General features: G+C 41.9%; 1 protein-coding gene across 2 annotated transcripts; it reads right to left on the bottom strand.

Moving 5' to 3' along the window:
• Positions 1 to 10,118: 10,118 nt before the first annotated feature.
• PRR15 (proline rich 15) lies at positions 10,119 to 16,766 on the bottom strand. 2 transcript variants are annotated; one of them, XM_042471518.1, is made up of 2 exons: positions 16,755 to 16,766; positions 10,119 to 11,450 (listed from the first exon to the last, which is right to left on the bottom strand). In XM_042471518.1, the coding sequence occupies exon 2, from the start codon at positions 11,380 to 11,382 to the stop codon at positions 10,999 to 11,001; it is 384 nt and encodes a 127-aa protein (XP_042327452.1). In that variant the 5' UTR covers positions 11,383 to 11,450; positions 16,755 to 16,766; the 3' UTR covers positions 10,119 to 10,998. The 2 variants fall into 2 exon arrangements, with proteins under 2 accessions (XP_042327452.1, XP_042327451.1); XM_042471517.1 differs by lacking the exon at positions 16,755 to 16,766 and adding an exon at positions 16,635 to 16,715.
• Positions 16,767 to 16,904: the final 138 nt, after the last annotated feature.

The raw sequence follows: 16,904 nt of genomic DNA, 5'->3' as shown, positions 1-16,904 counted from the left end.
TGCCCGTTCCACACGGGGGGCGCTATCTTTACATAGTGGACGCGCTGCGTCCGCACATTGCACAGCACATATGACGCTACGAGTGCACCATTGGCACCTCACGGCATCATATCCGCGCCACGAAAAGAAGCGCCATTTTGGGGCTTCTTTTTGCTCAGCGAGGGAGCCGCGCAGTTTGGCTGCTGCGGCTCCCTCGTGGAGCAACCGGCAGTGGCACAAGACTGCCCCTTCTGCGCGGTCTGTAACACACCATACGCTCCATACAGACAGGCCAAAATAAAGCTGCTTTGGGTCACTTTGGAGATATGCTGTTTAAATGATGCATGCTTCCTAAGAGTCAGGAAGCAGTTCCAAAGCTGTGCTCCAGTCTTTAGGACTGGATTGTCACTTTTGGCTTCCGGACTCTTAGGATGCATGTATCATTTAAACAACATATCTCCAAAGTGACCCAAAGCAGCTTTATTTTGGCCTGTCTGTATGGGGCCAATTACTTAGAGATGTATTGAACTGTGTCAAGAAGGGACTTTGTATATGTGTGGGTGGGTGGGTAGGGGATGTCTGCCCACATGTGCATGATAGGCTGGTACATATCTTGGCTTATTAAATTGTTGAATTATTGTATAATGCAACTTCTGTGGTGAAATGGATGGAGTGTTCAACCAAGACAGGTGAGACCCAATTTTTCCTAGTCAGTTATGAACTTTAGTTTGAGGCAATTTAAAGTACAGTGACTGCATACGTTGCCCAACAAGCATCGAAAAAAATGTTCCAGTGTTAATATTCAGATATGTTAAACTAAAAACAGCATCTTGGGAAGCCCATGGTTCAGTAAGTCCCCAATGTGTGCAGCTGTATATATTTTTAAATAACTGTGGCTGTGTGCCTGAATTGACAAAATCTGGCTTTAAAAAAGTATGAAAAGTGGAACAACAACAGTGCCCCTTTCGTGGCAGGTGGGTTGGGTGGAGAGATTGTTTTTTAAACACATTAACTGAGATTCTGCATTGACCTTGCATAGTGTAAATTTATATTCACATAGTTAAGTAGTGGCTGGGCTATACCACCCTTCCACTGTATACTAGCACAGCACCACCAATTGCGTATCTGTATCTGTGTTTGTTGTTTGCCAAATCCCAATGAATCACAAGGTGCCCTGATGAGTAAATATGCACCATCCAAGAATTCCAACTGAATATGCAACAGCTACACTTATCGATCTGTGAACTGAATACAGACGTTATGCTGTGGTCAAAAAAGTAAACCCACACACGTAAGGAAACCTGTGTGTGCATTTGTGCTTTCAAGTAACCTGTTGACTTATGGTGACCCCATGAATTTCACAGTGTTATTTTTAGGCAAGGAATATTCAGAGTTTTTTTTTTTGCCAGTTCCTTCCTCTGAAATGTAGCCAACAGCTCCTATTATTCATTGGGGTGTCCCCCATTCCAAGATCAGGCAGCATCTGGTGCCTTTAAGGTATTTAAGGAACTCTGTGTGTGTGTGTGTGTGTGTTGTGTGCCTTCAAGCCTTTTCTGACTTATGATAACCCTAAAGCAAAACTATTATGGGTTTTCTTGGCAATATTTGTTCAGGGGCAGGTTGTCATTGCCTTCCCTTGGGACTGAGAGAGTGTGACTTGCCCAAGGTCACCCAGTGGGTTTCATGGCTGAGCTGGGAGTTGAACTCTGGTCTCCAGAGTTGTAGTCCAACACTCACACCACTATGTCACAGAAACTCACATGTGCATAAAAACTCAGGAGGATGCTATCCATTGGTCTGGAAGTAAAATTAATTTACTTTTGGAAGATCACAGGAGAAACATGTCCAACTCCTCTTCTCCTATCCACAGTTACCTATGCCTTCCCTGACCTACCAAAACCTTATGTAAAGTATCAGGAAGAGAAAGAATTTACCAAAGGTGGACTTTCAATCAAGTTTTGCATTAAGATCAATAAATTATTGGAAGGTAGGTTTCTCATCCTCTTCCAGTCAAAGCAAAATGCCACATTCTTCAGAAGTACTACCCCTGCCTAGCTTTTGGGGAGGAGGACATAGCTGACTGCGATAGCCAGCATAGTGTAGTGATTTGTGCATTGGACTACAGCTCTGGAGACAGCCATCAAAATAAAATAAGAGCTAAAACACACTAGAACACAGTGTGACATAGTGATTTAAGTATTAGATTACAACTCTGGACACCTGGGTTTGAATGCTGGCTCATTCATCCAAACCCACTGGATGATCTTAGGCAAGTTACACTTTCTAAGCCTCAGAGGAAGGCAAAAGGCAAACCCCCTCAGATTTTGCCAAGAAAACCCCGTGATAGATTCACCATAGGGTCACAATAAGTTAGAAACAACCTGAAGGCACACAACAACAGTAGTTAACTAGAGATAGCAACACACTTTTCTTCCATAAACTTTCTTGTTAATTGGTCTTAGGATGCACACCTGACTTTTCTTCTAGTGTAAACATAAGATGCCATTTTACAATTTGAGCTGACAGCATCTGAAAAGTACTGTATTACTCTTAGTGTAGAACAACACTGTAGTAACTTTTATATGGCTGGATTTGATATACGTATATTCTAAGTCCATTGACTAGTCCAACTAGAGTAGATTTACTGAAGCAATGAGATATACATAAGTGCTGACTTACCAATCAATAGCTAATTGTTTATAATTGGGTTTATGATAGCTGGGACTAACAACTGGTTTTAAACTAACAAAATCCAATTGTGTGTGTTTCTCATTGTACTGACGGAAAGTGTGCTTCATTCTGACTGGCAAACAAAACTAGCAATGGCTGCGATAGTAGAAGGCTCAAATCACTGTTTTAAAAACCAACCCAACCTGGATTTACTTTTGTCCTCTTCATTGAACAGAGGACGAAATAAAAGATTCCCTTAGGTTTATGAAGAATAATGTTTACAATTAAAGCTAATGTAGAGAAGAATATAAGAAAGGCCAATTTGCAGAAATTTCATATTAAGTATAGAGTGAAAATATTTATGTTATCTCTGGCCTTGGCAGTAGTGAAAAGACTGCATAATTTCTATCTCTATTTTGCAAATAAATGACCCAAGATTTTATATCTTCAGAAGATAAAGATCAATCTTTTTTGTCCTTTTCTTTTCCTAGCTTTCTTAAGGATTACTCCATGTGAAAACTAACACCATTCACATCACCTGCAGAGTCATATTTAAATGTCTTCAGACCTCTGTTCCTGCATTCCATCTCAAGACATATTTATGTCCACAGCATGTCTGCTTTTTTGTTTGGTTTTCAAACTGTTTTTGGAATATCCTGCCTGATCAAGAAATGTGGAACTCTCAAAAGCTTGCACATGTCATAGTGCCTTTTTGGTTAGCCTTATATAGTATTACAGACTGAACATTCCTTATCCAGAATTCCAAAATCTGAACTATTCCCAAATCCAAAACTTTCCAGATAGGTGGCTATGGCGCTTTACAGAGCGCCCAAAAAGGGTGCTCTGCCAGCATCCATGTTTGCTGCGCCAGTTCCCTGGCGCAGCAAAAAGAACCCTCAAAAAGCGGGTTCTTTTTGCGGCACTTTTATGACGCTGCAAGCACCAATGGCGCACTTGCAGCGTCATTTCCACGCTGTGATGTGCAGACGCTAAGCATCCACTACATCAAAATGGCGGCGCCCATCTAGAATGGGCACCGCCATTTTGTACGTGCTCAGCACGTATTAGGGTTAGGGGCGTCCAGAAAGGATGCCCCTTCCTAACCCTAGTACGTGCCGAGCACGTACTTTTTGGCAGTGTGTAACCTGCCTGAGATAGTGATACCTCTGCTTTTTGATGGCTCAGTGCACACAAACTTTGCTTCATATACACAGTTATTTAAACCATTACATATGAAATTACCTTCAGGGTATGTGTATAAAGTGTATACAAACCATAAATGACCTTCATGTTTAGACTTGGGTTCCACCTCCAAGATACCCTGTTATATATGTGCAAATATTCCAAAATCCACACAAAATATGCGTAGATCCAGAGCTGTGTCTAGAGCAGCGCAACCTACATTTGCAAAAGTCTCTTTTTCACCACAAATCTGAGTTGTTGAATATATTTGTTTTAAATCGCTATATTTTATTTGTAAGTCTTCTGTGAAGCTCTTAGAAGTAGCCTAAAGGACTTTGATCCAGGAGTCCCAAGCTCAAACTGACATCCAGCAATGACTTATGCTCAAGGTCATATGGCTATTCCCATCCCATGCAAAGGGAATATCAATTTCCCAACTGGAAGTACCACTGAGAACTTCAGACACCTTTGTTCTAGCTCAGATCTTACAAATAATGATACAGATTAATTGGCTTTCTGTACACAAAGATGCATAATGCAGCCATGGGAAAAGTGAGACTGTAAGCACTTCTGAGCAAAACTAGAGATATAATATGAACTTGGATACTTCCAAACCTAAGCTACCCATTCAACCACAAGGTTGATAGAATCAACAGAGGTGTGTCACACAAGTGTGAGCATCCTGATTTCTAATGTATTCAAGTACAGAAATATATTTTTTTCTTCTTTAATCTATATCCATCAGAATTTCCATCTAGAAGAAGGAGCCATTGCTGGGGCCTGATCTTTATTTCCATTTGCAACTGTGCAACACAGAACAGCCAGAGTCTGCTTTGTTCTACATCGCACAGCAGCAGCTGGAAACCATTCACCAGAATTACTAGGCTTGTGAGCTACCAAGTTACTGTGTCTTTAAAAGTCCCTTGGTAAGAATCAAGTTGGTCTTTTCATGCATTGTTAAGTACTCAATGAAAGCAGAGGGAACTGAAGCTGCAGTGGTTTATTTAGGCAACAAGGGAGTTGTTCTTTCTGGTAAAGGAACACAGTGCGATTGGTGTGTTTGCAGATGGCCAAGAAAAGTGAGTCATAGGAAGAAAAATAAAACAGAGAGAGAGAGAGAGAGAGAGAGAGAGAGAGAGAGAGAAGTCCTACATTTAGTATCTCCAGCAGTGTGTACTCAACCAGTCAGTCAAACAGAAAAGATTCGTAGTTGCTCACAGCCTATGGCAGAGAGAAAACATGGTTCCTGCAACAAGAGATCTGCAAATATGGGATTAAGGTCTAAAGCCACATTCCACCTACTTCTTATAGCTGATCTTGTTCCACTCATTTCCTCCTGTTGTACTGCTTTGTGAGAAGAGAAATAAAGGATATAAATACCAAATACTTTACTCACTGCTACTGACCATCCTAATATGTTTGGAGTTGTACCCCCTCTTTTTTTTACTCCTTACAAGCAGTAATTTCTAGCTGCCTTAAAAACACACTAAGCCCTTGTTCAGATTCAATAAAGTCCGAATATATTCCTTTTGATACAGTGAAAAACTGGCTGACAGTAACTGAGCACAAATTAATTAATGGCCATTTGATGCTCTTCCCTTTCCCTAAAAACTCATCTGGAATTGTTCCAGGAAATTGTGACATAACAATTAATTTAATTGTAAACTTCTTGAATACCATATCCTTTGTAGCAACTCTGGTTGTTGTGTGCCTTCAAGTTGTTTCTGACTTGACGACCCTAAAATGAACTCATCACAGGGTTTTCTTGGCAAGATTTGTTCAGAGGGGATTTGCCCTTGTCTCCTTTGAGGCTGAGAGAATGTGACTTGCCAGTGGGCTTCCATGGCACAGCAGGGATTTGAACCCTAGTCTTCAGAATTGTAGTCCAACACTCAAACCACCAAACCATGCTGGCTCTCAGGAGCTCAGGCAACCCTAGTAGAACCCTCTCTCCCTTTGAGATCTGTCTCTAGAAACTGTACAACAAGAATATTCAAATATTTATGGTTTTGTTTATCACACATTGTTTTTAAAGGAATAAATGATAACATTTTATTTTTTAGGGACATGTCCTAACAAGAGCTGTGTTTTCCTTTTCAAAGGGATGAAAGTAAACACATTTGGTAGTTGTTGTCTTCAAAACAACCTGAATACCCTGAAATTACCATGTTCTATCTGATCTTGGAAGCTAAGCCTGGGGCCCATTCACACTACAGAATTATGGTGCTATTCTTCGGCTTTTAACTGGCATGGTTCCATCCTATGGAATCCTGGGATTGACAATTTGTGTGTTTGTCTTCAAGTCACCTGTTGACTTATGGCATGAATTCCTTAGGGTTTTCACAGGCAAGCAATACTCCGAGGTGGTTTTGCCAGCTTCTTCCTTTGAAATATAACCTATGGAGTGCACTACACACAGCCTTATATCCTTATCCTTAATAATTCCAGTCCTTAATAAATATATAATCTTCTCTTAACAATTGTGACAAACAATTAGCTAGCTTTTACATTGTATCACAGCCTGCCTAAGAAATCTCTGTATTGTCTCCACAGAATAATGCTTCTTATTTTAGAATAAGCGATTAAAATAGAAACAGAAGAGATGTAGAATGTTTGCAGCCTCTCTTAACTGCTTTCTTGTTCATTCCCTTCTTCTTTTTCAACCAGAAGGGAAGTGGGGTTTATAATCAATTAATGGAACTTGGGTCACAAACCATTTAAAGCCAACATGCTTGCATTAGCGCCAAAAAGTGCCATTAAGGTCATTAATGTGTCAAGAACAAACAGTACATTTGGGTTCCATAGTAAATTTTGCTGGCAACAGGTTCCCTTTTCTTTATTGTTAATTGTGTCCCATCAGGTGAAAGACATAGCAAATTTTGCTGGGAACAGGTTCATTCTTTGCTTTATTGCTCAGCTCAACTGATGTTAGCGGATTGCAACTCCCATCAGACCCAGCCAGTGTAGCTAATGGTAAGGTATGCTAAGAAGGGCAGTTCAACACTATGAGGGCCATTTCACATACATGGAACCTCTGGTTCCTTTTATACCCAGGAAAAATTCCTAACCACATATACTTGGAAATGACTCATTAGAAAAAATGATAATTCTTGGTAAGGTGAAGGTAGTAGGAAAAGAGGAAGACTGCATTACAGTTGGATGGAATAAAAAAAATGAAGTAATATCCCTTTTAAATGATAGGGTTCCTTGGAGGTCTCACATTCATAGGGTCACTATGGGTCAAAGCCAATTTGATGGCAATTAACAATTTCACCCTTGAAACCAGTGAGATTTATATCTACTTGCATTATACCTCTACTTGGTTGCTATCAGAGTACCACCACACAATGCCAGAAAAACATATTGAAGAACTGGTGCTATTGCTTCCTTGGTACTACGTGCAGCACAGAAACTCTGCACACAGTATGACAGCTATGCAGAGCCCTATAATATGCAGGGAAGAATTTGTAGCAGGATCCAAACTCCTGCAACCACATAGATATACAACACATGCTACGATATAGCTCTTACTCCTGGAAAAGGTTGGACTCAGTGTGTTAGTTCTGCAAAAAGCAGCTATCCAGTTAGTAATATGCAAACTCATATCTCCACTTCTAAATTCTTGGGTATTCTGGTCTGTAGAGTTGTTAGCTCAGAAGCAAATGTCTTCTGCATCAGGATTATTTTCTGAAGTATTATCTTTCCTCTTCACTGTTGTGTATGTGTATGTTTCTGGCATTGTGATTTAGTCATTATTATTTACTGTAGTGTACAGTTGAAAATATTATTAAAAGAAAAGGCTCTACTTCACAATCATTGCTCCTTCAAATACAAGAGAATGTTCTGTTAGGATTCCATGTAAAGTTGTAAACAAAACTGAATCCTGTTTCTTTATCTCACATTCTTGCACATGAGTACGTACACACAAATCCTGTTTAAATTCTGTCATACTGGTGATAAAAGTCCTCCTGAGCTAGTAACTTAGTGAACTACATCTCAAAATGTGTTTTGTGTACTCTAAGTATAACTGAGAAAAGTGGTGTCAAAGTGTTTTCCCTTGCTAAAGCACACATTTAATGACTCATATGAAAGTTGACATTGAAACATTGGGGATTTCATATCTCTTTCCAGTTTGCCATTGTGTTGTAGAGATGATGCACTTCCATTCTCACATAAACTGCTTGAGATTTTGCAGGCAGTGTGCATCAAGGCAACAGGACACATCTGAGGGTATAGAGCTGCTTTCATTGCACTGAGCAGACTACCGGTCTCCTTCAGCAGCTTCAAATATCCTTCTACCCAAATGTATTTAGTCTGGGTTTCCTTTGTTCGATTTCTCTGGAGCAGCTATCAGTTACTTGAGAACTATACTACTAAAATGGATCATGTTCAACTTTTAACAATGGGAACCACAAATATTAGCCTCTTATTGTGTTTCAGTTGAAGCAATGGCTTCTAAAGAGCAGAAACAAAATTAATGTTACATTTCCCTTTTCTGTTTCTTTGAGGTGAATGCATTGAGGAGCAAGAAATGCAGTAAGTATTTCTTGGGTATAACACTTGTGTCTTCCCACTACAATCCACTGAATAGCAAAGAGATTCATTTACGGATGTTTCTACCAACAGGAACTGAATTGTTAAGAAATTGCAGGTGCCACTAGAAGGCTTTTGGCCTTGAAATAAGATAAGGCCAAGCATTTCCAATTCCTCTTCTTGCTACAAGGAGACTATTAAATGCATACTGGGATCTAGTAACTAGAGTAACAAAAAGTCTCCATGGGATCAAGGAAGAGAACAAAGTTTTCTTTAAATAAAATAAAATAAATTCCTTTAGGACTTATGGTAATTAGTCCATTGTGAGCATTTACAACATGGCCTCTTTTCCCCCTCTATCTGGGACTCCTGATAAAATCATGAAAACCTCAGCTTCCAGTTTTAAATTACTTGCTAATGCAAAATGAGGACTGGAATTCTGAATCTAGCCGTATTGTTAGAACAGACAAGTAGGATGACTGTTGCAGGCTGCCATTGAAAAGAAGGGTGGTTCCAGGTGAGGGGCTTGTAGCACTGTGCTGCTATTCCATCTTTTCCTCACTAACAAAACTTATGTGGTAAGAAACAAACAAACAAACAAACAAACAAAAAAACAGGCTACAAATGGAAGATATCATCTAATCCCCTGGTTAAATTCCATGAATGATGCAGAATAATTGCACAATGGAAGTCTTTTCTGGAAGCATGCTAAATATTTAAGCTTTGTTGTATGGATCTAAGAATATTCAGGAGACACCTGAAAAACGTATTTTTATCTGGAGGTGTGACGTACAGATGACCCCCCCCCCCCGATGGTCCAGAAGCTGCACCGAGACCAGCTAACATGGCTCAAACTCAGCCACAAAAGGAATGCAAAAAACTTGCTCCTTGTTGGAGGTCCATTGCAAACTGTGGCGGCAGGTGGCTTTGGGACTGCGGCATCTGGTTGCTGTGCTTTTGCACCGAACAGGGAGTGACTGATGCTGGAGCAGCCAGAGGCATCGCCAAACTGCTGGTCTGCTTGACCCCAGCATCAGCATGGTGTTGTGGATTGAGTGTTGGACTAGGACTCCAGGAGACATGGGTTTGAATCCCTCTTCAGCCCATCGAGTGATTTTGGCCAAGTCAAACTGCTTCAGTTTCAGAGGAAAGTAATGGCAAACCATTCTTGGCAAGAATAAATCTTGTTAAGAAAACTCTATGACAGAATTCCCATAAGTAAGAGTCAACATGAAGGAAAATAACAATAATAATATCCTAAAGGAAATGGACATCATAACTCCAAGCTCATTTTTTCACCTTTAGTATTCTTTGGACAATAGCAAAACATGTTAATCTAATCAGTATCAAGAATGTAATTGTCACTGTCCACTACTTTCTACATCTAAATTTTGTTTGACCTCACTGTCAACACCCAACCTGCTCATGCTTTTAAGATTGTATTTCAGGTATCTAAACCAGTTGGCTGTAGCCTATAAAACTTATACTATAACAAATCAGTCTTAAGGGTACCACACACTTGCTTGTTTGCTGAGACCTAACCCACATCAACAATAAATATTTGTGCAAAAGTCTGAGAGTCATCACATTCATCTCCAGTATTATTAGGATTCCTTTTATGGACTTTATGAGAACCAGCATGGTGTAGTGGTCTGAGTACTGGATTATGGCTCTGGAGACCGGAATTCGATTCCTTGCTCAGCCATGAAACCCACTGGGTGACCTTTAGCAAGTCACATACTCTCAGCCTCAGTGGAAGGCAATGGCAAACCTCCACTGAACAAATCTTGCTAAGAATACCCCATGACAGGCTCGCCTTAGGGTTGCCGTAATTCCATAACAACTTGAAGGCACACAACAGCAGGTTTTATATTTGGCTGTTCCTGATTTGGGATATATGATTCCAGATCAATAGGGTGCCTATTAAAATCCTTCTCCACTTTCTCTGTTATTCTAAATATCCCCATTTCTGTGGATGCTGTTGGAAGGAGAAGCTGCTTGGGAAAGAAAGCGTAGGGAAATAATTCACAGTGATAAATTCTTCATAAGCCCTCTGTACCCTTTAATTTCATGGGAGAATGTGACAGGAAAGAACTAGAAGCCATACTCGGTGCGCTTCCTTGTGTCCTTAGATGAACTCTTGTTGCATATTTCTACTATTGTTCAAGCCAAGTATGCTATGTGTCATTGATTAAAGTGGGCCCTGTTGGTGAGAGAGGACAGCATGGCCCATGCTTCCCTTTCACCAGAGTCCAAACTCCTCAGCACCAGAGGTGCCAAACAGGACAGGGTGACTAGGCATCCTCCTTTTCCAGGACATGTCCTACATTTCAATCTTCTGTTCAGGAAAAATTTCAGTGTTCTCCATTTTGAGAAGGACTAAGAAGCATGACTTTATATTAGTGTTTTTTAGCTTTTATTTCATAATGCCCACATTTTGCGGTGCCTTCTCCTCCTTTGTGCTTATGGCATCTGGTCATCCTGAATCAGGTGCATGAGGCCTCTTTTTTCTTCTGAAAGGAAAGCTGCAGGCATTCGCCAGGAGCCATCTCATCCAAGGAAGTAGCAGCTACTGAGGGAGGCAACAGTTAATTGGGGCTGGGAAGGAGATGCCAAGAGGAGGCAGCAGGATGGTCACTGGCACCGAGTCTCTTCACCAGGGAGCACAGGGGTGGTGCTGGTGCTTCCTCCTCCTCCTTCAAAGAGCTTTTGGGGGCTTTCTGCCAGCAGCGTGGCACGGACTTTCCGCTTCTCCTTGAAACGGCCAGAGCGGGAAATCTTGAGATTCCGACGGCTGCCTGAGCCGGGCTGCTGGTTCTCCCGGGAGTCCGAGGGGCTGGGTGGGGCAGGAATTGCCCCAGGTGCAGCCACTGGTGGTTCTTTGGGCTTTTTCCTGCTGCTGCTGCTGCTGCTGCTGCTGGTCAACACTTTCCACCAGGCACCCGAGGAGCCTCCGCCACTGCCTTTGGCTCCTGGTCCACCCGACGGCGGGGCAGCTGTGCTGGCACTCTCAGCCATCTCCTCCTGTAGACAAACGTTGTCCCTGCCCTGCTTGGGCCAGGGACGCCTTTCCCCAGGCCAGCCTCCTGCAGCAGGGGAAGAAAGAAAGGGTGCACTCAGAGTGACCTACAGGATCTGGATCTGTTCCCCAAACACACACATACATGGTGACCAGATGTCATAACCACAAAAGAGGAGGACAAAGCACCACAAAATATATGACCTTCAAGAAAAATGAAGGACATGACCAAATAAAAGCTAAAAACACTAATATACAGTCGACCCTCAACATTAGTGGTTTTGACATTTACAGATTTGATTATTTGCAGATTTGATTAATCTGTTATCTCTAGGAATCTCTAGGTTCTCTGATGCAACTGCTGGAAATTGATCATAGAGTTGCTCTGGAGGATCTAAAGATTATTAGAAAAAGCTGGAGAAAACACTTCTCTAGCTATCTGTAGGTCCTCCAGTATGATTCTATGGTCACCTTCTGACAGATATTGACAATGGCCTCCACTGCATCTGCTACTTTAGAGACACAATACTCTAACACCTTCCTGCCACCTCCTCATGTGAGGCCACCTGGGGACACTGGCGCACACTGCCTAACATGTAAACATGTTCAGAGTTCTGTTTCTGCATCCTCCCACCCTCATCTGAGTTAGCATGATCAGTGACCGTATAACTTTGATTTGCTAAACACTGCTTCATAGCATCTTTTTTTTACCACACAAAAACGAGAAGAATCCAGCAGAGGCACTGCAACTATTGTTAAAGAGCAAAGTAAATGATCACCTATGACACTGGTCATTTGAGCCTTTTGAACCTAGTACAAGGCACCCAAAGAATGAAAGAAGACAGCTTCTTTTCTATTTTGGAGAACAAATCCTAAAGAAACATGTATCTTGCTGGGGAGTTTGACACATTGCCTCCTTCCACAACAGTTTTTGCTAACAGCAGCATTAGAATTAATTATTACAGTGCTCATTTTTCATTGCATTTGATATTTTGATAGCCTGCCTCTTTGGCCTATCAGGCTGTCTACTGGGAGGGCTCTGTGGCGGACTGGTTGCCATTTCCAATGGCAAAGGGCAAGCCGGGTTTCTTGCTAACAATCTCAGGCATCATGAGGATTTGTCTACAGGACTGGATCACATTTTGCATCAGACAGCTTGTCAGCATTTAGCAGTTGTTCTTCATTAATAATACAGTCCTATATAGGTCCTTTCAGAATTAGATTCCACTGAGTTCATCCAGTTTGTCCCCAGCAATGTGGATACAGATTTGGAGCTTTTGGCTTGGCTTTTCTCAACCAGCAAAGGGTTTATGTTCCCAGTATGCTGTTCTCTATGGCAAAGACCTGTCACTGACAATAGATTTTACAAGAAAGGGACTGCATCCATTGCTAAACACAACAGCAGAGAAACTATGTAAACTTTAATTCAGCTAGGGTGTTTTTGAGAGTTAAAATCTTTTCACATTACATAGCTTCCTTTTGTACTGATGAAGTCATTAGCAATAGTTAAACCTTTCCAAGACTGGCTAAGCAACCAAGAATTCAGTTGCTTAGCACAATTCATCAAAAGCTTCTTTGGTTGGGAGATTTAAGCACAGGGCTGTGGTATTTCCAGTACACTGGGTTTCTGATCCAGCAGTGTCTGATAAACTCAGCTGGAGTGGAACATTTGCAGCAAAGTTCAGCAACATCAACTTGAACATATTTGCAAAGTGGGGGTTAAAATGTTAACTTCCCAGGTTTGTGAATTTTTCCTTGGTATGTTGCCTGTGGCAAACAATGGAAATGAAATGATTTGGGTTTAGGCCAAATACTCCCAAGTTGAATAAGCAGAGAACTGTAATTTAGAGCAAGTTCCATGGAACTCAGTGGGATCTACCTCTAAGTAAGCATATATATAGGGATAGGCTGTAAGCCAGCTATTAGCAAACTGTTGTTGAAGCAGGAAAGTTTGATAATAAACAGATTTATAAGTAAATGTCCACAGAGTGACGTCTGAATTTGTATTATTGTTTCTCCCTTTCCTTATTCTTTTTCAAATTCATTTTTTTTGTATTCATTTTAAAGTTGTTTCCTGAGGACTTACAAACACATATGTCAGACACATACAGGTTCTTCTTGCTTTGTATTTCTAACCTCTTGTTCAATCTGAGTAAGAATAATTGTCTTGTTGTGGCAATTGTCTTGATGGGCAAGTGTGTGTGTCTATATGCCTTCAAGGTATTACTCCAGGAAAATTACAAACAAGGCATGATTGCAATAGCTATTCAATTTTTCTCCCAGGTACATGGATGTTAGAAGTACATAAAGTCTCTGAACATGAATGCTCCATTTATCCACCATGGCTATTATGACAAGAATGGGTGACCTGGAATACTCTGGATCGTTAATTCCAACACCAGTCCCCCCCCCCCCCATCCACATGGCCAATGGTCAGAAATAATAGGGAAGAGCCCAGAAACATCTGGAGGGCTATAGGTTGCCCACCACTACTATATGGTGTCAATAGATTTATTAGGAATATTTCAGGTCAAGAAATTGATCTATAAGGACACTTATATGCTTTCCAGTCTTACCTCACAAACCTGACTCATTGGTTTGCACAAGTGGGTTGAGTTATTATCTAAATTATGGTCTAAGTACCCTAAACGCACCAGATCCTGTCTGATTTTGGAAGCTAAGCAGGATGAGCCCTGGTTAGTATTCGGATGGGGGACTGCCAATAAATACCAGGTGCTGTAGGCTGTATTTCAGAGGAAGGAATTAGCAAAACCATCTCTGAGTATTTCTTGACTAATAAATCCCAATGAAATTCATGGGGTCGCCATAAGTCAACAGGCAACTTGAAGGTGCGCACGTATGCTATCTAAATTGCTGCTTTTCCATTAAAACTCATACCTGGGATGTTTTGGTAAATAAAGGTGAACTAGCAACGTTTCTGTAATTTCATTAAAAAATTTGAAGACAAATCTCATTTGTTTTTATGATTGTTTACAAGATCATCAGACTTTCCAGAAACATTTTTCTCTTCAACACTTTAATGAGTTGCCATCACGAGCTGTCAATCAATAGGGCAGGATAATGATAACACCGATAACAAAAATAGTGAAAGTAGCACCAAATGTCACCAAGTATTATAAAGGAAGCATGTACTGCCTCTTCATCCTCAAATCAGCACTGAACACTTGACTATATTTTACTTTCTGAAAAGAACTTTTAGGTCGGTTTGTTGAATTACAAACATTAGTGCCAGCTGCAGTGGACCAGAATTTATAATTTAATACAGTCAGATGTTCAAATGAGATGCCTCTCTGAGAGCGAGCAGCAGGTTATATATATATATATATATATATATATATATATATATATATATATACATACACATACACACACACACACACCCCACAGCATTTATCTAAAAAGCACAGTGAAATAAGCAGCCAGTCTTCTTCCTTTCAACACCACTTGGATGTTGAGGTAGCTGTTCTTCTTTTCCCCTCCTCTTTCCCTAGTAAATTATACCTGTTGCAAGTCATAGCTAGAGGGCTCTCTTGCACCTGTGCCATGGGAGGAAGCCATTGGGCCAGGTGCAACGGAGGACACAGCAGAGGACTGCGCTTTAGCATCGAGCCATTCCCATTTGTTAACTAAGTTGGAAAACCCTAGCCTTTGCTATCTTGAAACCTAAATGATTAAAAGTTTTCCAGCAGAGCTGCAATCCTCACACTGTGGCATACATTTCCCCCTTCCTTCCAGGACCTTCATTCACTGACCACTTACTACAGAGCTCCTAGAGGGAGCTAGATCTGTTGGATTTCTCCCTGGTGTACAATTGGTATGGGAGAGGGGAAGGTTTAGATGAGGACAACCTGCTGTTTCAGACAAATCTGAAGATTGCAGTGGTTGCAGGAGGACTCACTGTAAGTGTTTCCTTAGAAATGGTTTCCACTGAATTGAGCGAGCCTCGAAGTGCAATCATGTACATGTTTACTCAGAAGGTGGTCCCATTGTGCAGTTTAGTCCTCCTGGGTGTACAAATGCACAGCACTGCAGTCTTAGGGTGCATCTTGTTGGTGCTGTTGTGTGCCCTCAAGTCATTTCCTACTTATGGAGACCCTAATGTGAACCTATCATAGGGTTTTCTTGGCAAGATTTGTTCGGAGGAGGTTTGCCATTGCCTTCCCCTGAGGCTGAGAGTATGTGACTTGCCAGTGGGTTTCACAGACAAGCTGGGAATCGAGCCCTGGTCTCCAGAGTCATAGTCCAACACTTGAACCACTACACCACACTGGCTCTTTAGGGTACATCTACACTGTAAAAATAATGGAGTCTGACACCGCTTTCACTGTCATGACTCCATCCTATGGCATTTGGTTTTATAAGTCCCCCAGCACTCTTTGGCAAAGAAGGTTAAAGACCTTGTAAAACTACTAATCCCAAGATTCCATAGGATGGAGCTATAAGATATAAAGCGGTGTTTCCTCTCAGGGCAATCCTACATGGGTCTAGTCAGAAATACAAAAGTCCCTTCCTTCCAGGGTGACCAGGAATCCTCCTTCTCCAGGACCTGTCCTACTTTCCAACCTTCTGTCCAGGAGGAATTCCAAAAAGTCCTCCATTTTGAGCAGGACTAAGAAGCATGGATTTCAGAACTTTGTCGGAACAGAGTGACCCGACACAGCCTCCTGTTCCAGGACCTCCCTACATTTCAACCTTCTGTCCAGGAGCAATTCCCAAAGGTCCTCCATTATGAGCATGAGGAAGCATGGATTTCAGCACCCTGTCAGAACAGTCACCAGGCATCCTCCTTTTCCAGGACCTGTCTCACATTCCAACCCTTCTCTCCAGGACGAATCCCCAAAAGTCCTCCATTCTAAGCATGACTAAGAAGCATGGATTTCAGAACAGAGTGACCAGACGTCCTCCTTCTCCAGGACCTGTCCCATATTCCAACCTTCTGTCCAGGAGGAATTCCAAAGAGAGTTCCTCCACTTTGAAGCATGAGTTTACATCTATAGGAGTGTTTCAAAGCCTTTATTTTGGAAGGTCCCCTCCATGTCTCCTGGGATGTCCTACATTTCCAGGGACCTGGTCCTCCTTGGCTGTGAGGGGTCACCTGTGGTCCCTCTGCTGGACAGAGCCCTCCTTTCATGCCTTCTCCTTGGAAGCCCAACTGGAGCTGCAGGGGAAAAGGAAAGCCCCCTGCTCCCCCCTCCTGCTCACCTGTTTGTTGCCTTAGGTCCCCACTCACCTGTTGGCCTCAGGGCCCTGCCCTTCCCTCCTTCTCCCCTCCTTCTGCCCAGCCAAGGTCTTGTTGCTGAAGGCAGCCCTCCTCCTCAGTCCATCCTCTCTGCTCCCTCTGGAGACTCACCTGGGCTTTCTCCTCCTGAGCAACAGGTTGTTCCCTCCAGAGCCTCAATTTCCTTCAGGCGCCCGCCCGCTCCGAAAAGAAAGCGCCAACTTTCCCAGGTGAACAACGAAGGGCTCCAGCTGCCAGGCGTCTCTAGGGGAGAGTTGGCAA

Source organism: Sceloporus undulatus, chromosome 6 (assembly GCF_019175285.1).
Source record: "Sceloporus undulatus isolate JIND9_A2432 ecotype Alabama chromosome 6, SceUnd_v1.1, whole genome shotgun sequence".
Taxonomy (NCBI): domain Eukaryota; kingdom Metazoa; phylum Chordata; class Lepidosauria; order Squamata; family Phrynosomatidae; genus Sceloporus; species Sceloporus undulatus.
The sequence above is the reverse complement of the archived record's forward strand: the minus strand, read 5'-3'. Positions and strand labels throughout refer to the sequence as shown.

Excerpts from the sequence above, each read along its gene's own strand:
- PRR15 (XM_042471518.1), bottom strand. The coding sequence starts at position 11,382 with ATGGCTGAGAGTGCCAGCACAGCTGCCCCGCCGTCGGGTGGACCAGGA.